This window comes from Tilletiopsis washingtonensis, assembly GCF_003144115.1.
Source record: "Tilletiopsis washingtonensis strain MCA 4186 unplaced genomic scaffold FA09scaffold_2, whole genome shotgun sequence".
Lineage (NCBI taxonomy): Eukaryota > Fungi > Basidiomycota > Exobasidiomycetes > Entylomatales > Tilletiopsis > Tilletiopsis washingtonensis.
The window spans coordinates 41,942-59,703 of NW_020311999.1; the positions used below are offsets into that span (position 1 = coordinate 41,942).

Sequence of the window (17,762 nt, forward strand, 5' to 3'; positions counted from 1 at the left end):
TTTTGGTATGCTTGCGAGGGAACAGCGGCGGTCATTAGATGCGAGAGAGTGGCTACGACGGCGGCGGCTGCGCACTGCGGGCGCGCCGCGGCGGCCCGCCGGCGCTGGCGGTCCAGGTGTTGCTGCGGCGGCGCCCCGCCTCGGTGAGTGTCCGCTGGCCCTCTCGCCGGCGCATGAGCCCCGACACGAAGCTCGGCACGGCTGCCGGCGGCGACGTGGCAGCGGTCTCGATCTGCACGCGCTCGAGCGCGCCCGCGACGCCCGTCTCGTCGCGCGACATGCGCCGTGCCTTGTGCGCGTGCGGCGGCAGCGGCGGCCCGACGTCGTGCATAGAGGCCGCCTCGCTCATCACGGCGTCCTCGTCGTCGGTGTCCTGCCGGCGCCGCTTGCTGCCCTCTGCCGCGAGGCTGGCGCTGCGCGAGAGAGTCGCCGACTGCGCCTTGTGCGCGAGCCAGCTGGGCACCAAGCCTTCACGCGAGGGCGTCTCGGGTACGTGCAGCGAACGCGAGCGGGGCGAAGACGCCAGGACGCGCGGCGAGCCCGTGGCCGGCGAGCTGAGCGCCATGCGCGCGCGCCAGTAGCGCCCAAGCTTGCGCTTCAGCTCCTGGTCGCAGCCGATCGTCTCGGCCGTCGACACGACGCCCTCCCAGCGCACGCCGCCCGAGTCCATCGCCGCGGCGAGCGCGTCAAAGTCGCCAAAGTAGAGGTAGTGCAGGATGGCGGAGAAGGCGACGGGATCGGGCAGCGGCAGCAGCACGACGGGCGCGAGGCCGTCGTGCGAGCGCGAGAGGCGCGGCCGGCCGGGCCCGGCGTCGTCGCCGCGCGCCGGCGAGCCGGGCGCCGAGGCGGGAGTCGTGTCCGCCAGGATGCGCCGGAAGAGCGAGCTCTGCGTGGTGAGGTAGTCGGCGTGCACGCGGAAGGTGAGCTTCGTCAGGGGCAGGGACGGCGTGTGCACGGCGTCGCCGGCGGACGGTGCCGGCGCCTTGCTGCCTGGCTTCTCCGACAGGCCGGGCGCAGAGGCGCGCCGCTGCTCGAGGTAGCTTGTCGGCGGTGCTTGGGGCTCTGCTGCTGCCATCGCGGTGGGCCACTTGCTGGCGCTGGCACGCGACAGCTGCGTCTGCGCCGAGGAGGGCGCCGTGGACGCCGACGACGGAAGCTGCGGCGAGCCCGGCTCCGTCGACAGGTCCGACATGGCGTCCGAGGCACGCCGCGCGGCGTCGCTTGCCGCCGGCTCGCCGTCGGCTGCCATGCCCCTCCGCCGCCGGCCGAAGAGGCGGCTCGACTGGCCCGGCTGGTCGATCCACGGCGTCTTTTGCGGCGACACGGCGGAGGGCCTTCTTGGCGCCGCCGCCCCGCGCGCCGGCAGCGGCGAGCGGCGCAGCGGCGTCGTCGGCACGCCGCCGGGCGCGATGGCTCCGCTGAGCGGCACGAGCACGACGAGGTCGGACGTCTCTGGCCGCGTCCAGAAGTACGGCGCGAGGCGGTGCAGGCGCGCGACGATCTGCGGCAGCGGCACGCCCTGCACCTGCGGCGGCCCCGGCGGCGAGACGGCGTCCGCCGGCTCGGCGCGGAAGGCGTGGCTGTCGCTGCGGCTGCGCAGGCAGGGCCCGCCAAGCTGCAGCGGTGCCGGTCCCAGCGGCGTCGGCGGCGGCGCGGCCGGCTGTGCGGCGGCGGTCTTGTTGTCGTCGGAGGCCTTGGGCGTGCGGCTCAGCGAGGTGTCGGGCGTGCCGGCATCGAGCTCCTGGGACGCTGGCGGCGTCGCGGGCGGCGAGGCGCCGGCGCTGGAGCCGGATGGCGCCGGATCGTCGACCATGGTTGTAGGCCTCGGCGAGGGGCGCGAGACAGGCTCGCAATGAGGGAGGGCGGAGAGTGCACTCTGCTGAGCGCAATGAGGAGACAGAAAGGGGAAACGGCGAGGGCGCGGCGCAGGGCGGCGCGGCTCCGAGCGCTGCCTTCTTATTGTCCGCAGCGAGGCGGCTCTTGTTGTGTGCGGCTGCTTGGCCGGGCGGCTAGCGTGGGCAGCCGAGGGGACAGCTGCAGGTGTGCATTCATCCGCTGCACAGGCGGGCGACCGAGGCTCAGGGCCTTGTCCTGCTTCGGGCGGCGCCTTGTGGTCGGCGAGGAGCAGCGCCGCGCGGCGCCTCCTCGCCCATGCCGCTCGACGCGCGCGCGTCAAATCGGCTACAAACGCCTCGCGACGCGCCCTTGTCCGGCCTCGAGACCGTCACGCCGGCGCATCGGCCGCGCCTGCGCTGTCGCCTCTGCCGTGCAATCATGCCCACAGTGCATGGCCCTCGCCTCCCGAGGGCGCCACAGCGGAGCTCCGCCGTTCTCACGCTACGACGGAGCAGCAGAGCTTTGGTCGTGGCCAGAACCAGGCCGCCTCTGACTTCTATCAACAGGGCCGGGAGACGGACGAGCGCTGTGCCTGCGAGTAGGACCGAGGCGAGCCGCACGATGTGCCCTTGTGCGCGCCGGCCTACGCCGAGCGCGTCTTGTCCTCGCCCTCGCTGGCGAGCTTGACGGGAGCCGTCGGATTCCATGCACGTCATTTTGCGCTGGTTCGCTCCACCTTCTTGTCCGCGCCTCTGCATCGCAGCGCAGCGGAACAGCGAGGAGGAAACGGCGAAATGCGATGCGCAGGCTGTTCGGCTCGCGGGGCGCCGAGCACTTCCGACGGCCTGCGATCGCGACAGGCCTGCCCTTCCGCTCGTGCGAAGTGAGACGGACATGCGGAAGGCGGAACAAGCGGAGGCATCCCGTGCGGCGGCTGTTGGCCCGAACAGTGCGCCGTACCCATGCGAGCACCACAAGACCTCCCGCCGGGGTCAAGCGAGGTCTGGGAGCGAGGTGCCGCCCGCGCGTCGTGTTCCTCTGTCGCCTCCGCTGCGGCCTCGGCATGGTCCCTGGACCCTGCTTTGCTCAGCAAGCAGCGGCTCAGAAGGTTTCGCAGGTAGCGCAGGCGCAACGCAGCGCTTGTCGCGGCAGCTCCAAGCGGGCCTCGCGGCACGGCGAGCTTCCGAGCGCGGCAGGACGGCAGGTGAGCTGCGGCTCAGCCGAGGCACCGCCCGTGTGCGCTCAGACGCCGCCAGAAACCGGGCACTGGCGCCGAAGGCGCGAAGGAAGAAGCGAGCGGCGCGTGCCTCTTGGCGAGCACAAGAGGATGCGCGTCGTGCGCGCCACGCGTCGAAACGAGGACAAGAGATTCGTGCCGCCGCTGCCATGCGCGTGGAAAGGCCTCTGATGCTGCGCAGCATCGCAGCTCGGTCCGTCCGAGCAGGTCACGAGGACATTCCGCGGAAGCTAGACACACCATGGAAGACCCTGTCTGGGCTCGCAGCACCGGCGGCAGCTCTCGACGGGCTCTCGGCGCGGGTGAGCGAGCCGTGTGCAGGCTGTTTCCCACGCCAGTCTCGCCCCCCTGTGCGGACCGCCGGTGGGGCGCCCGATGAGGAGCGGACCCTGCAGGCACACTTGCGTGTTGCGACTATGCCAGTGGGTGCAGGAACGATGTGGGGTGGTGTACAATGAGGGGAGAGCGTGACATGGCAGGTGCAGGCTATGCAGAGGGAGCAGCAGGAGGCGCATCGGGCGCGGCGGCACCAGGGGACGGCAGGACGATGGGCGTGGCCGCGTGCGTGATGCCCGCGTCGCCGCCGGCATGCGGATCCAGCGAGCGCAGCGGTGCCGAGGGCGTCTGCTCCATGCCGGCCATGCGCAGCGCGAGGGCCCGCGCCTCGGCGCTCAGCACCGGCGGCGCCCCAGGCGGCACGCTCGACGCAGAGGCGCGCCGCGGCTTGCGCATCGGGCTTGCAGGGCTCTCGGCGGGGCTTGGCGCATCGCTCTCGCCGCTCACGACACTGCCTCGGCCGCGGAAGTGGCGCAGCCGGTACAGGCGGCCCGTGTTGTTCGGATCGCGCGCATCCTCGTCCGTCGGCTGCGCGCTGAGGAAGTCGGCGAGGCCGAGCTCCTTGTTGTGCTGCTCGCCAGACTCGAGCGACGAGGGCGAGACGTGCATGGGCGGCGCCGGCGCTGGCGCCACGCCGGGACTCGCCGTCGCGCCAGCGCTGCTGCCCGTCTCGGGCCGCTTCTCCGCTGCGCTGAGGTTCAGGTCGGAGCCCTCCCAGGAGTGCCGGCCGTCGCGCATGACGCGCTCGACCAGCGAGCGCCCGCGCGAGCCGGAGCCGGAGCGGTCGGCGTAGACGGTGCGCGCCTCGAGCAGCACGATGCGCTGGCCGAGGATCGCCATCAGCGGCGCGTACAGCGGGATGAGCGCCTGCGAGTGGTCAGCAGGAGCTGTGTGGCGCGACACGTGCTGCTCACCTTGGCGTAGTACACCTCGGTGATCTCGAGGATGAAGTTGACGAGGTTAAAGGCCGTGGCGATGGCGAGATAGGACAGGCCGCTGCGTGCGTGCTGATGTCAGGCCATGCAGAAGGTGACACATCACCCCCACCCACCTCGACACGAGTTGCTCGACGATCGGCGTGAGGCTGCGCCACTGCACCTTGAGCTTGTGCAAGAGGCGGATCGGCTTGCCGACGTCGCGGAAGTGGATCTGCGTGTCTGGCGGGCGCCCATCGTTGGAGATCTCGAGCAGGCGCCACAGTGAGATGCCGACGGTCGCCAGGTCCCTGCGGGCGCGGGTCAGCGCCGCAGAAGGGTGCCGTCGCGCGCACCGCAGAAGGGTGCCAGCTGCGCACACGCACATGAGCATCGCGAGGAGGTAGAAGTACGGCAGCGTATTGATGGCGCGGCCCGAGGCCGTGCGGTACGCCACGGGCATGCACGAGCCTGTGGTGGCGCGTGAGCACCTGCGGCAGAGCAAGAGCATGGCTTGCTCACCGTTGGCCATCAGCTCGTCGACGGAGAACCAGAGCAGTGCAAAGCTGCCGCCCGTCTGCAGCGCCATGAGCACGGCCAGCGCCCAGACCACACGGCGGTTCCAGCCCCAGATGGCGCACGCGCGCCAGCTGAAGACCAGCGCCACGGCGAACTGCACCGGCACGATGGACTGAGGCGATGTCAGCGCAGGCGAGGCGAGGCGTGTGGCTGGGCCACGCACCAGCTGCTGATGCCGCAGACAGTCGTCGGACCCGAGCGTAAAGTCGTGCTGCGCAGAATGAGCGGATGTGCACGGCAGGCAGGCACGGCACTCACGAAGATGGAGTACGCGGGCAGCACGACGGCCGGCACGGTGGCATAGCGCTGCGGCACATAGACTCAACTTCCGCACTGGGCGCTCGTTCTTGCTTACTGACCACGAGCGCAAAGAGCAGCACATGCGGGCTGTCCCAGGCGCGCCGCCGGTAGAGGGCAATCTCCTGCGGCACGCTGGCGATGAACTCCCAGATGTAGAGCGTGAGGGCGGCGACGCAGACGTTGTTGATGATGAACTGCGCGCGTGTGTTAGTCTGCATGGGCCAGGAGTGGCTGCGACGGTGACGGTTGCTGGCTCGCCTTGCGCAAGACGGACGCTTCCGCCGTGCATCGCACAGCCGCACTTGCCGCAAGACCATACATCGGAGCCATCCACCGTGCCAGCTGCTCTGCCGCCCTGCCGCACCGACCGCATCCACCGCATCTGCCGCACGTCACATGTTGCACATGCCGCATCCCACACTCACCTGCTGCCGCACAAAGAGGTCAAACGAGAGCGGCGCGCCGTCGGGGCGCACGTTGCCCGTCCAGCCGGCGGGCGGCGCAATGGTGATGTTGCCGTAGCGGTAGCGCTCCTGCAGCACCTCTGCGCCGGGCGCAATGCCGTCCATGGCTGCGGCGTGCTGGCGCCGGCAGGCGCAGCGGAGGCGCGCAGGCCAGAGACGAGCGCGGCGCGGCCCGAGCTGCCGAGGGCGCGCGGAGGCAGCGGCAGAGAGGGGCGCGGCAGGGGCGAGCAGGCGTGGTCTGCAGTATAGAGTGCAGCACGTCGGAGTGGTCCAGGGATATGAGATGGTGGTGGTGTGAGCGCCGTCGTCGCCGGCGCCGAGACGAGGCCAGCGTCAGGAGCGTCGTTCGGCGCCCGGCACGGCGGCGAATGCGGAGCCCGGACTGCGGCGCAGCACGGGCACAGCGGCAGTCTGTTTTTTGGCGCGCGCGCCGTACGTCACCGCAGCATGCGGAGACGCCGAGGCAGCGCTGCGTCCCGACTGCGAGACACAACATGGAGCTTCGCACAGCGAGCGGCCCTGAGATCGGGCGCGGATGCCTCTTGGCGAGGGTGCGCAGCCGCGCAGGGCGTGCGGGTGCCTTGCCCCAGCCGCCGGCGCAGAGACCGGGCGCCAAAGCTGGGGCCTGCGAGCGGCCTGCGATGGCGGCGTGGTGCGCCCGTCGCTGCTTCTCGGCCGAGTCAGAGGCGCCGCTGCTCACGCCCGCCGGCGGTGCTGACTGCGCCTTAGCCTCCGTTGGCGCAGCACACGCAAAGCCGACGGGGCAGCTCGGCCCTTGCCTGCCCCGCGGCATGAGTTCGGAGGCAGCGAGATCCGCCGGACGGCGCGAGATCTGCTGCACCCCTGCCAAGCGGCACTCTATGCGGCTGAACGCGGCGCGGGCGTGCGTCGGCCTTCGGGGCTGAGGCTACCGCATGCCAAGGGGCCGTGGTGAGGGGTGCAGCAACGCACGGACTGGACCCCGTATTTTGAGCTCAACATTGCTGCTTCGTCAGCAGCGTCGACGACGCTGCGGTACGCCGAACACGAGGAGGTGTGGCACGCGGACGAGCTGCGCCTGCCGCTGGGCGCAGCGCCGCGTGGCGTGGGCGCAGCGGCGCTAAAGTGCGCGCCGTTGTGCCGCGCCGCATGCGCGCCGCACGCGACACACACCGACGCCGCCGTCCAAGGGGCATCTCCAGCGCTTCTTCTGACCGCCTGCTGCGGCGGCAAACGTGCGCCAGGCACGCAGGGCGCAGCGTACCATGCGCTCCATGCGGTCGCGCGATCTCAGCTTGGCCCCTGGGCGAATCCAGCCGCGGCTACTTGGGGCGCTCGGCGATGCTGGCCGCGTGGTGCGCGCACGACCTCATGTCCCGTCGCCGAGCTCGCAGCGCCAGCGTCGTGCTGTGGGTGGCGGCACGACGGCACAGCAGCCTCGCTCCGTCGCGCGTATAAGAAGGCCGCCTCTCGCCCGCCCACCTCTCAGCTCTGCACACTTCGTCACCCTCTTTCGTCACCTCGCCTCTTCTTCTTCTTCTGCTCAACAGCTGGTCTGTTTTGCCTCTCTTTCTGCCTTCTCTTTGTTCCTCGCTCTCTCGCCTCTTCAAGCTCTTCACACCATGTTCAGCAACGCGTCCAAGTTCCTGCTCCTCGTGCTCCTCGGCCTCAGCGCCTCGCTGCAGATCGCCGCGGCGCCCGTCGACACGACCGCCGAGCCGCTTGCGGCACGCGCGCCCCTCGGCGCCGCCTTCGGGCGCCTCGCCGGCAAGTTTGGCGGCAAGGGCGGCGCGGCGGGCAGCGCGGCCGGGGCCGGTGCCAAGAAGGGCGGCGGCGGCATGATGGGTGGCATGGGACTGGCGGCCGCTGGCACGCTGCCGTTCATGATCCCGTGAGTTCTGCGCAAGGACAAGTCCGGGCACGGAAAGCTGACCTCCGACACCCCGGCAGTGGCATGATGGGCGGCGACTCGTCGCAGCAGCAGCCTGCTCCGGCGCCTGCGCCGGCCCCGGCTGCCTGAGCGCCTGCGCCACCGAGATACCGTGGGTGCACTGCTGCTCGTCCGCAACGACATCTTCTGACGCCGCCGCCACAGTAGCAGATTGCGCATCACCCCTTGCACCTCTGGCCCGTACGCGCGGCGATGCTGCTCCGTCAATGCGATGCCTCATGTGTGACCCTGTCTGACGCGAGAAGCCTCGCCGCATTAATTGTCCCCCCCTCACGCCACCACCTCGCCCTTCTTGACCTCCTTGCCCGTCTTCTTGATCTTCTCCAGCACCGTCTCGTACGGCGCCGTGCCCTTGACCACGACGGTCTGTGTCTCGAGCGAGACGTCAAAGGAGGAGACGCCTGGGTTCGCAGAAGGGGGTGTGAGCGGGGCAGGGCAATACGCCTGGGCGGCGTGCACCTCGAGGCAGCTTGGGCTGCGCTGAACAGCTTGCGGCCATGCGGCCCGGAGCATTGCCCGCCACATGCCGCCGATGTCTGGCTCTGCGAAGCGCGACGCCACGAGGCCCTCGCAACGCGGCGCCCACGCGCGACGCCTCATCGCGCCCCCCCGGTCGCCGGGTACCTCGCGCGCTCGGCCCACGCTCTCACTCGTGGGCGCGCTGCAGCTGCTGAGTGAGGCTCGTGCCCGCGCCGCCACGCCCTGCACCTCGCGGCTCTGCCCTCCCGCGCAGCCCAGCGCGCGACGGCCTCGGACTCACCGTCCAGCTTGCCGAGCACGCGCGACACGGCGCCGCTGCAGCCGCCGCACGTCATGACGACCTCGAAGCGGTACTCGTGCTGTGCGGGGAGGCGCGCGCCGATCAGCCAGGCGGAGCAGCGGGGCGCAACACGAGCCTGCCCTCACTTCTGCCATGGTCTGGAGAGAGAGGCCGCCGTGGAGGATGGGGAGAGGGAGGCGAGGAGGCGGGGCAGCCGGCTCGGTGCCGTGCGCTCACGCCAACGTCCGTGCGCGGCCAGCGGGGTGAGAGTCGCACGCGCAGCTGCTTGAAGTTGACAGCGAGCAAGAAGAAGCAAGCAGCTGAGCCGCCGCCGCACGCGCCGCCCACCGCCGTCGTGTCTCCGCGAAATTCGCAGCACCCGGGCGGAGCTCGGTGCCCTGCACGCTGCGCTCATCGCGCAGGCACCGCATGCACAAGGCGTCTCGCCGCGCCGAGGGGCCGCGCGAAGCGCTGTCCGCCTCGCCAGCACCAGTCGCCCGTGCCAGGCGCACCAGGCGGGCAGGTCTGTGCCGCGAGGGTCAGCACGCAGCACGGGCGAGCGGTCGACTCTGCCTGCCTGCTGGGCTGCTGTCCACATGCGCCGCCGCCGTGACGCTGCGGGAGCGGCTGCTGGCGGCGTGCTGGCGGCGTGCTGGCGGCAGCGGCCGCGCGCGTGGTGTTGGCGCGGCAGCGGCTATGTGTGTGCTGGACCCTCGGCGGCGTGCGCCGTCGATCTTGGGCGTGCAGCGCGTGCATGAGCCACGCCGACAGCGGCCGCGCGGCCGTGCTGCCCGCCTGCGCGCAGAGGCCGAAGATGTTGGGCCTGTCTGGCGCTGGACGGAGCTGACGCAGGCAGTCGGCCAGCCACGGCGCCCTCCAGGCACGCACGCCGCACGGGGTTCTCTCGCTCGGTCTCGCTCGCCTTCCCTGCCCAGAAGAACGGTTCGACGTCTCTGCTGCTGGCACTCGCTGCCCCTCGCGCCTTCTTCCCGACCCCCACCCACCCCCACCACCGCCCCTCGCCCCACCCCCACCCCACCTGCCCGCCATGGCCAAGTACGCCAACGCCAAGATGGTCTTCCTGAGTGCGTGCCGCGTGTTGCATGCGTCTTTGCGCATGACTGACGCCGCGCTCCGCGCCTCCAGCCGACTTTGAGTGCGTGGGATGGGCGCGCCGTGCATGCTTGCTGCCGCGGGTCACGCCTTTCATGCCTGCTGACCCTTGCCACGCAGCGGCACGATTACGATGCTCGACTCCAACGACCACATGGTCGACACGTGCGGCATGGGCTACACGGAGCGCCGCAAGATCAACGAGGAGATCATCCACGAGCGCACCTCGTACCAGGACGGCTTCCGCACCATGGTCGAGAGCGTCAAGCGCCCCTTCAAGGAGATGGAGGAGCTCGTGCGCCGCGGTGAGTCTCGTGCGCAGCGCAGCAGCAAGAAGAGAGCAAGAGGGCGAAGCGGCGCACGCGGGCGCAGCAGCAGAGAGCGAAGCGAAGCAGCAGCGCGCAGAAGGTGAACGAGGCGTGCATGGAGTGCGCTGCTGTGTGCGCCGTGCTCGCACACCTCTGCGTGCATGGAGTGCGCTGCTGTGTGCGCCGTGCTCGCACACCTCTGCGTGCATGGAGTGCGCTGCTGTGTGCGCCGTACTCGCACACCTCTGCGTGCATGGAGTGCGCTGCTATGTGCGCCGTACTTGCACACCTCGCCTCACATCGCCGCGCGTCTGCGCTCGAGCACGCTGCGGCGCGCGGCGCCTGCTTCTACTTGTCATCTCGCCTCCTGCGCACTGCCTGGCCTGGCCTCTCTCGCCTGTCTGCTCGCGCTCACGCGCGCCGCGCAGACGTCACGCTGGACCCCAAGTTCAAGGAGTTCCACGCCTACGCCAAGAAGCACGACATTCCCATCGTCGTCGTGTCGTCGGGCATGACGCCCATCATCCGCAGCATCTTTGCCAACCTCATCGGCGAGGAGGATGCCAACTCGATCGACGTCATCTCCAACGAGGTCAAGTTTACCGACAAGGAGCAGGTCGGCAACACGTGGGAGCTCGTCTACCGCCACCCCGACAGGTGCGTGCCAGAGGTGCCCAGGCCCAGCAGCGCGCTCACTCCCCTTCCTCGCAGCCACTTCGGCCACGACAAGTCCCTCTCGATCCTGCCCTACCGCGAGCTCGAGAACCCGCCGCTGCTCTTCTTCGCCGGCGACGGCATGTGAGTGGTGGCAGCGACGGGCGCCGACGCTGGCCGCACTAACGCCCACGCCAGCTCGGACATGTCTGCCGCGCGCCACGCCGACGTGCTCTTTGTCAAAGACAAGCAGGACAACGACCTCAAGACGTACGTCGACAAGTACAAGATTCCCTACACCATCTTCAAGGACTGGGGCGTGATCCAGGACATGGTCGAGAAGGTGAGGCCAGCAGAGAAGCGCCTGGCTTCTGCAACGCGCGCGCAATGCTGACCCCCCCTCGCGCCCAGATCGTCGACGGCAAGATCGACATCGACTCGCTGCGCAAGCCCAAGGGCTACATGACCGAGTCGAGCTAGACGGCGGTGCCTGCTGGCCCGCGTCTGCCGCTTCGAACTACTTCTCGCTAAGTCTCTCGCCACTGGGTTTATCAATAGAACGCGCAGTCATGACAAGATCTCGCGTGACAAGGGGCGGGGGGGGGAGGGGGCTGCATTGCATGCATCTCAGGTCAGGTCGATGATCTCGGGCAGAGACGGCGCGGCGGACGAGGCACTCTTGGCGCGCGCAAACGGCCTGCTGCTCGGCGCCGCTGGCACGCGCAGCGCGGAGGCACCCACCTCGGCCTCGCGCCGCTTCGCCGCCGCCGGGCGCGCGGGCACGTCGTTCATGAGGGCGTCGAGCGAGGCGAGCAGGCCGGGCGAGTCGCTGGCGTGCGCCGCCGGCGCGCGTGGCGGCGGCGGCGGCGTCGAGGAGCGCGGCGGCGGGAGCGGCAGGACAGAGGCGCTGGCGCTGCGCGCGGCCGGACGGGCGCGCGGGCGTGGCAGCGGCGCTGCTGCCGGCCCGGCGTCGAGGTCCGCGTGCGGAGTGCCGCGCGCCACGGGACTGCGGGAGCGCCGCGGCGCAGTGGGCGCAAACGGCTGCGCTGCGACGGCGGACAACGTCGAGCTGGACGCTGCTGCGGCCGCCTTGGGCGCCGGGCGCCCCTTGCCCTTGGGCCTGCTGAGGCGGTCGAGGCGCGCCAGCAGGCCCTCGTCGCTGTCCTCGCTGCTGCTCTCCTGCATCGCCTCGTCCGCCGCCGCGGGGGCCGCCTTCTCTGCTCGCCTTCGGCGCGTCGGTGCCTTGGCCGCGACTTTGGCATCCTTGAGCGCCTGCTTGGCACGCGCCGCCAGCTCCGCCTCGGCCACGTCGCGCCGGCGAAACGTGGCGCGCACGACGTCGCTCCACAGGCCGTCGCCGCTGGGCTGGCCACGCTCGGAACAGCTGGGACAGGCGCCGTGCGTGGGCAGCAGAAAGGTGCGCGAGGCGGAGGCGTCGCTGCGGCCGCTGTCGCTCGCCGCCGACGGCGCCAGGAAGCGGTCGGCGAGGCACTCGAGATGGAACACGGCGTCGCAGTGCCTCGATGCTCCGGCGTCGCTGGCCTGCGGCAGCAGGCCAAAGACGCTGCGCTGCGCCGGCGCACGCGGTGCGAGCTCCGTGAACGGCGCGGGGCAGAGAGCATACGAGGCATGCGCCCACAGCAGCACTGGCGCGCCACATGCGCTGCACGGCACCCGCGGCCCTGACTCGGCCGCAGGTGGCGGCACGGCAGAGCCGGCGAGGAAGCGCGTGTGGGCGATGTGGCGCTGCCGGAGCACGTGCTGCAGGCGCGCGTAGGCCAGGCGCGCCAGGTCGTCTGGTGAAGAGGGAGAGAGAGATGATCAGCTGCCAGCAGGGCGGGTCCGTCATGTGTGCTCCCTCCCACTCACTGTCGTCGCAGCGGAAGCGCGGGCGCTCGTGCGGCGCGTGGGCGGCCGCGGCGGCGCCCTTGCCCTTGGTTGGACTGCTCATGAGCGAGTCGCCCTGCTCGTCGTGCGCCTCTGGCAGCAGCGGCGGGGCCGGCGCAGCACACGGCGCCGCCTCGAGGGCGGCCCAGGTGAGGCCCATTGCCTTTGCCGTGGCGCTGCGCGGCAGCGCCTCGGGCCAGTGGCCGGGCAGCGTCGCCGTGCCGTCGTCCTCCTTGCTCTTGCCCTTGCCCTTTGCTGGCGCCGGCGGCTCGAGCTTGAGACGCTTCTTGGCCTCGGCATCGAGCGCACTCAGCGGCGTGCGCGCGCCGTCGACGCCGAGAAAGTCGGCCGTGCAGGCGACGAGGTGCGCGGGCGGCAGCGCACGCTCGCCGCGCGACAGCGGCGGCGCCGGCGCCGGCGGCAGGCGCGCCCAGGCGGCCCAGGCCCACTCCTCGAAGAACGTCAGGCGCAGGCCCCACGCCGCAAAGGGCTCGGAGCGCAGCAGGGCGCGCAGCACGAGCAGCTGCGCCTGCGGCGAGCCGGCGCCGAGATGGCGCTTGCCGTTGGCCATGGGCGCCGTCGTGGTGCGCGACGAGAGCGGGAAGAGCGGCTGCGGCACGTCGACGGCGCCGCCGCCGCTGCTGCTGCTCGGCTTGGTGCGCAGGTGGCGCGAGAGGTGCGGCTTCTGCCAGGCCCATTCGAACTGCCGCGCAAGGCACGTGTCAGCAGAGCGGGGGCAGGTGCGAGGAGCGATGCGAGCGCCGACGACGCGCACGGCAGAGCCCAAGGCGCAAGCCGCCCGCTCGTAGCGATGCGAGCGCCGACGACGCGCACGGCAGAGCCCAAGGCGCACGCTGCCCTGCGAGCGCCGACGACGTGCACGGCCGCCCCAAGGCGCGCGCTGCCGGCTCGTGGCCCGCACGTTGCCACACGCTGCCCGCATGCTACTCCTCGCTGTCGGCCCTTGGGCGATGCCGCCTCGCGCGTGCCTCGCCGTGCCGCCGGTGCTGGCCCTCGCGCGCGCCCTGCCTGGCCGTGCTCTCCTCGCCGCCGCCCTGCGCTCACCTGCAGTGCGGCAATCTTGCTGCCAAAGCCCCACACGACGAGCTGCGTCTCCCACGGCCGCCCATTGCGCGTCTTGTGCGCGCCGGCGGTGAGCTCGCCGTTGTGCTGGCGCTTGCGGCGCGCCGGGTCGGGCGACGAGCCAATGTAGGTGCGGCTCGAGTTGGGCGCGGCGACGGAGCGCAGCAGATAGCAGGCGTAGAAGGGCGGCGGCGCGTGCGAGACGACCGACGAGGGCATGGCGCGCGGCCGCTGCGCCAGGCACGGCGCCGGAAGGAAGAGCAACGGCGACGGGCAGGCGGCGTGGTGGAGGAGAGGCAAGCGCGGCGGCGCGAGGCGGCGGCGGCTGTCGCGTGTTGCTCGCGCCGCTGCGCCGCAAAGGCATCAAAGTCACCGCGCGCATCGATCCCGTCACGCGTCTTCCCTTCTCTCCACCGCCTCGCCCGCTGCCCAGCATGCCCGCACCCACGCTCGCCCTCCCCACCTCGTCGCTCCGCCACACGCCCTCGCCACACGTCGTGTACCACATTGCCATCGCGCAGCCCGTGCGCTCCTGGCTCGTGCTGCGCCGCTACTCGGCCTTTGCCGCGCTGCACGCCGCCCTCGCGCCGCTGCTGCTCGCCGAGCTGCCAGCCCTGCCGCCGCGCCACGCCGCACGCCACGTGCTCGGCGCCTCGCTCTCGCGCCTCGGCCTCGGCGCCGCGGCGCCGCTGCACGCCGGCGCCGACGAGGATGCAGCGGCCACCGAGCGGCGCCTGCAGCTGCAGCGCTTCCTGCGCGCCGTGCTGTGTCGCGTGGCGGCAGCGCCGCGCACGCCGGCGCACGACGCCGCCGTCCCGCACCTCGCCGCCTTTCTCGACATGGCGCCGAGCGATCTGCTGGCGCTGGCGGCGCGTGTGCGCGACGAGGAGACCCCGACGCCCGCGCCGGCAGCGACGACGAGCAGCGCCGCGCCCGCCGCCCCTCGCGCTCCTCCGGCGGCGGCGCCCGGCGGCTTCACGCGCGCCTTTGGCTCCGCCGCCGCCGCGCCGCACGCCCAAGAGACGGCCGCCACACGTGCGCTCTCCTCGCAGGCGCTGCTCGACTCGCAGAGCGCCAGCATGGCCGCGCAGGACGCGCAGCTCGGCGACCTGGCCGCCGTGCTGCGGCGGCAGCGCACGCTGGCGGGCGCCATGAACGCCGAGCTGGCGCAGCAGAACGAGCTGCTGCAGAGCTTTGGCGGCGAGCTGGAGAGCGTGCAGCGCAAGATGGGCACGGCGCAGGGACAGATGAAGCGCCTCGGCTAGGCTCGTGCGATGAGCGGCAGCACGCAGTGGAGCTCGGAGACGGGCTGCAACGCACGCCGCGCTCGCGCGCGCCCGACGCTCATGCAGCGCCGCTCAGATGTGCTTGGCTGCTGCACTTGCCTGGCCGCTGGACCGAGGCTTAAGTCATGCTCTGCACCTCTCGGCTGCCGCACCGCACCGACTCGCCTCGGTGCGCATGGGGTGCGCCTCTCGCTGGCCGGGGCCACGAGACGCGCGCGCGCGCCTCCACATGTGCATCGCGCGCTGCACCGCCTCATGCTGCGCGCGCGTCTCCTCCTCGGCGCGCCGCGGCGGCGGGCGGGCCCTTTGCACCTCTTCCCCTCCCACCACCACCCCCGCCTTCCTCCCACCATCCATACCCTCTTATACCCCCGGTGCAATCACTGATGAGCAAGGTGTGTCTCTTCTGCCTCCTGCCCAATCATGTCGCCAACCTGACGCGCGCGCGCGCCGCCAGTTGCTCAAAAAGGCCGCCGGCAAGCTCGAGGACTACGCCGCGTCTCGCGCCTCCAGCGGCAGCGGCGGCGGTGCCGCATCGAGCTCGGCTCCGCCGCCCAGCACGCCGCTCGATGTGTTGCCCTCGCGGCGCGACATCCTCCTGCATCGCCAGCAGCGCGGCGTCAACCTCGGCTCTCTCTTCGCGCTCGAGCCGTGGCTGACGCCGTCGCTGTTCGAGGGCGTGGCAAGTGCCGACAGCGAGATGGATCTGCTGCGTGCGCTGCCTGCCGCCGAGGCGCGCGAGCGACTTGAGCGCCACTGGAGGGGGTTCCTTGATGCGGGCGATTGGAAGTGGATGCGGGAGCACGGCATCAACACGGTGCGGCTGCCGCTGCTGTACGTGCACTTCTGCGCCTCGCAGGCGCCGCAGCTGCTCAGGCACACCGAGTACGCGCCGTACGTCGACGTCTACGCCGGCGCATGGGCACACGTCGAGCGTGTGCTTGCACAGGCGGCGCAGCATGACATTGGCGTGCTCGTCGACCTGCACGGCGCGCCCGGCGCGCAGAACGCAGACGGACACAGCGGGCTCAGTGGCGCCAAGGTGCAGCTGTGGGACGGACACGCCGCCGCGCAGAACCAAACGCGCACAGTCGAGATTCTCGTGGCGCTTGCGAGCAGCCTGGCGCCGCACGAGCATGTCGTGGGCCTCGAGCTGCTCAACGAGCCGCGCAACGGCGCCACGCTGCAGGCCTTCTACGAGCGCGCCGCGGGGGCGATTAGGGGCGCAGGCGTGCACATGCCGCTCTATCTCGCCGACGGCTGGGATGCGCCGCACTACGCCCAGCTTGTAGCGAGGCGCGAGGACTTTTGCGTGCTCGACACGCACGTGTATCGCTGTGTGGGTAGAGTTGGACACGCCCGCCAATGCAGAGCGCTCAACCCCCTTCCCCCGCAGTTCACCAAGGACGACCACTCCCACTCCGCCTCCTCGCACGCGCGCTCCATGCGGCCCGGCGGCGCCTCGCACGGCATGCTGTCGCACTGGAGCACGGCGGCGCAGCGCAGCCTCGTCGTGGGCGAGTGGAGCGCGGCGCTGAACCCTGCGTCGCTGCACAACTGCGGCGACGCCAAGGAGGCACAGCGAGAGTATGCACATGCGCAGCTGGCGCTGTTTGAAGAGACGTGTGCCGGCGCGTATTTCTGGACACTCAAGAAGGAGGGCGGCGCCGAGTGAGTGTTCGCGCGTGAGGAGACTGCAGCGATGCCGCGAGCTGACGTCACGTCTCCCGCCAGCCCGGGATGGTGTCTCTACACTGCCATCGAACAAGGCATTCTGCCCTCTTCGCTCCACCCACTCGCCTCGGCCTCTGCGCCCTCGGCCGAGGTCCTCTTGCGCGCCCGCCACGCCGCACACGAGGCTCACCGCACGTACTGGGCGGCGCACGGCGCAGGCGACGGCGCACACGAGGCGTTTGCCGAGGGCTTTGCGCAGGCGACGAAGGACGCCGCGGCGTTCTGGCAGTGCGACAGGAGCACCGTCGGCTTCACGCAGCAGTGGAGGCGCACGCGGACGCAGGCGTATGAGAAGGCCAAGCGGTCGAGCAACGAGTGGGAGTATGCGCATGGCTTTGCGCAGGGCATTGGCGCGTTCAAGGATGCTCTGAAGTGATGCAGCAAATTGCCATGCGTGTCATTCCGCCTGCTACAACGGCCCGAGAAGGATGGCGTCGGCAAGCGCTCCGGCCTCGAGGGTCCGCGGCCCCTGGGCCTCGAGCGCCGGCACGCAGACGAGCGCATTGGCCGTGGCCATGGAGTGCATGCCGCTGGCGCGGGGGGAAAGAGGTCAGCGAGGGCCATTCGAGGCCGCTTGTGGACACTCACCTGCTGCGCTGCACGCCCGTGCTCCTCGCCACGAGCTCGCCATTCGCATCCGGCGCCACGACGACGCGGTGGAACTCGGGGCGTGGGTCGAGGCGCAGCGCCTCGGCCAGGCGCACCTTGATGCGCGCCGCCGCCTCGCCGCCCGAGTGCCCGCCGAGCTTGCGCAGCGCCGGCAGCACAAAGACGGAGAAGCAGACGAGGGCCGAGGCGGGGTTGCCCGGCAGCGCAAAGAGCACCTTTGGCCGCGGCTCTGCCGGCAGCGTCGCAAAGGTCGTGGGCTACACGAAGTCAGTCTGCGCACGTGCCACACGCCTCTCACGCCACCCACCTTGCCAGGCTTCATCGCCACGCGCCCAAAGTGAATCGTGCCGCCCAAGTCGCGCTCGATGATCGGCTTGAGCAGGTCCGACTCGCCCATGCTCGTGCCGCCCGTGGTGAGCACGACGTCGGCGTGAGCGATGCCGCGCTGCAGCGCCGCCACGGTCGCGGCCCGGCTGCAGCAGGGTGTGAGCCGCAGCAGCACACCTCCCGCCCACTCCTACTCACTCATCCCCGACGATGCCCAGGTCCAGCACCTCGAAGCCCTGCCCCTCGATGGCCGCACGCAGGCCCGGCCGGTTCGAGTCCCACACGCAAAAGTCCCAGCCATCGTCGCCGCCGGCGGCGGAGGCGGCGTGCGCCTGCGCAGCGCCGATGTCCTGCAGCTCGTTGCCCGTCGACAGGATCGCAACGACGGGCTTGGGATAGACGAGC

The 17,762-nt window shown here is 71.2% G+C and overlaps 9 protein-coding genes across 9 annotated transcripts in view; 4 read left to right on the top strand and 5 right to left on the bottom strand.

Annotated features, from left to right (window-relative positions):
- Positions 1 to 52: 52 nt before the first annotated feature.
- FA09DRAFT_336066 (hypothetical protein) lies at positions 53 to 1,813 on the bottom strand (the record flags this gene model as incomplete). The annotated part of the gene is made up of 1 exon (XM_025743832.1): positions 53 to 1,813. One exon carries the CDS (start codon positions 1,811 to 1,813, stop codon positions 53 to 55), a length of 1,761 nt encoding a protein of 586 aa, XP_025600933.1.
- Positions 1,814 to 3,401: 1,588 nt separating this feature from the next.
- Positions 3,402 to 5,942, bottom strand: FA09DRAFT_108425 (hypothetical protein). Its single transcript, XM_025738983.1, has 9 exons — positions 5,628 to 5,942; positions 5,262 to 5,396; positions 5,161 to 5,208; positions 5,066 to 5,113; positions 4,846 to 5,014; positions 4,710 to 4,794; positions 4,461 to 4,634; positions 4,324 to 4,405; positions 3,402 to 4,276 (listed from the first exon to the last, which is right to left on the bottom strand). Exons 1-9 carry the CDS (start codon positions 5,769 to 5,771, stop codon positions 3,560 to 3,562), a joined length of 1,602 nt encoding a protein of 533 aa, XP_025600934.1. The 5' UTR covers positions 5,772 to 5,942; the 3' UTR covers positions 3,402 to 3,559.
- A 743-nt stretch (positions 5,943 to 6,685) lies between these two features.
- Positions 6,686 to 7,821, top strand: FA09DRAFT_327392 (hypothetical protein). Its single transcript, XM_025741387.1, has 3 exons — positions 6,686 to 7,536; positions 7,596 to 7,687; positions 7,741 to 7,821. Exons 1-2 carry the CDS (start codon positions 6,920 to 6,922, stop codon positions 7,663 to 7,665), a joined length of 687 nt encoding a protein of 228 aa, XP_025600935.1. The 5' UTR covers positions 6,686 to 6,919; the 3' UTR covers positions 7,666 to 7,687; positions 7,741 to 7,821.
- A 45-nt stretch (positions 7,822 to 7,866) lies between these two features.
- On the bottom strand, positions 7,867 to 8,511 carry FA09DRAFT_336069 (heavy metal transport/detoxification protein; the record flags this gene model as incomplete). The annotated part of the gene is made up of 3 exons (XM_025743833.1): positions 7,867 to 7,997; positions 8,357 to 8,435; positions 8,503 to 8,511. 3 exons carry the CDS (start codon positions 8,509 to 8,511, stop codon positions 7,867 to 7,869), a joined length of 219 nt encoding a protein of 72 aa, XP_025600936.1.
- An 863-nt stretch (positions 8,512 to 9,374) lies between these two features.
- FA09DRAFT_327396 (hypothetical protein) lies at positions 9,375 to 10,960 on the top strand. Its single transcript, XM_025741388.1, has 7 exons — positions 9,375 to 9,441; positions 9,503 to 9,512; positions 9,590 to 9,774; positions 10,206 to 10,434; positions 10,489 to 10,575; positions 10,630 to 10,774; positions 10,843 to 10,960. Exons 1-7 carry the CDS (start codon positions 9,405 to 9,407, stop codon positions 10,909 to 10,911), a joined length of 762 nt encoding a protein of 253 aa, XP_025600937.1. The 5' UTR covers positions 9,375 to 9,404; the 3' UTR covers positions 10,912 to 10,960.
- Positions 10,961 to 10,969: 9 nt separating this feature from the next.
- Positions 10,970 to 13,712, bottom strand: FA09DRAFT_358033 (hypothetical protein). Its single transcript, XM_025744901.1, has 3 exons — positions 13,384 to 13,712; positions 12,301 to 13,021; positions 10,970 to 12,227 (listed from the first exon to the last, which is right to left on the bottom strand). Exons 1-3 carry the CDS (start codon positions 13,618 to 13,620, stop codon positions 11,059 to 11,061), a joined length of 2,127 nt encoding a protein of 708 aa, XP_025600938.1. The 5' UTR covers positions 13,621 to 13,712; the 3' UTR covers positions 10,970 to 11,058.
- Positions 13,713 to 13,727: 15 nt separating this feature from the next.
- On the top strand, positions 13,728 to 14,890 carry FA09DRAFT_109250 (hypothetical protein). The gene has a single exon (XM_025738985.1). The coding sequence runs from the start codon at positions 13,836 to 13,838 to the stop codon at positions 14,664 to 14,666; it is 831 nt and encodes a 276-aa protein (XP_025600939.1). The 5' UTR covers positions 13,728 to 13,835; the 3' UTR covers positions 14,667 to 14,890.
- Positions 14,348 to 17,286, top strand: FA09DRAFT_327398 (glycoside hydrolase). The gene is made up of 5 exons (XM_025741389.1): positions 14,348 to 15,082; positions 15,145 to 16,026; positions 16,084 to 16,358; positions 16,422 to 16,954; positions 17,013 to 17,286. Exons 1-4 carry the CDS (start codon positions 14,813 to 14,815, stop codon positions 16,795 to 16,797), a joined length of 1,803 nt encoding a protein of 600 aa, XP_025600940.1. The 5' UTR covers positions 14,348 to 14,812; the 3' UTR covers positions 16,798 to 16,954; positions 17,013 to 17,286.
- Positions 16,759 to 17,762, bottom strand: part of FA09DRAFT_358036 (hypothetical protein) — a 2,498-nt gene continuing 1,494 nt past the window's right edge. Inside the window, exons 3-6 of the mRNA XM_025744902.1 lie at positions 17,556 to 17,762; positions 17,338 to 17,503; positions 17,010 to 17,287; positions 16,759 to 16,951 (exon numbers count right to left, since the gene is read on the bottom strand). The exon at positions 17,556 to 17,762 is cut by the window's right edge and continues 2 nt beyond it. Of these exons, the coding sequence (XP_025600941.1) occupies positions 16,831 to 16,951; positions 17,010 to 17,287; positions 17,338 to 17,503; positions 17,556 to 17,762 (772 nt within the window). The 3' untranslated portion in view covers positions 16,759 to 16,830. The remainder of the gene's footprint in view (positions 16,952 to 17,009; positions 17,288 to 17,337; positions 17,504 to 17,555) is intronic.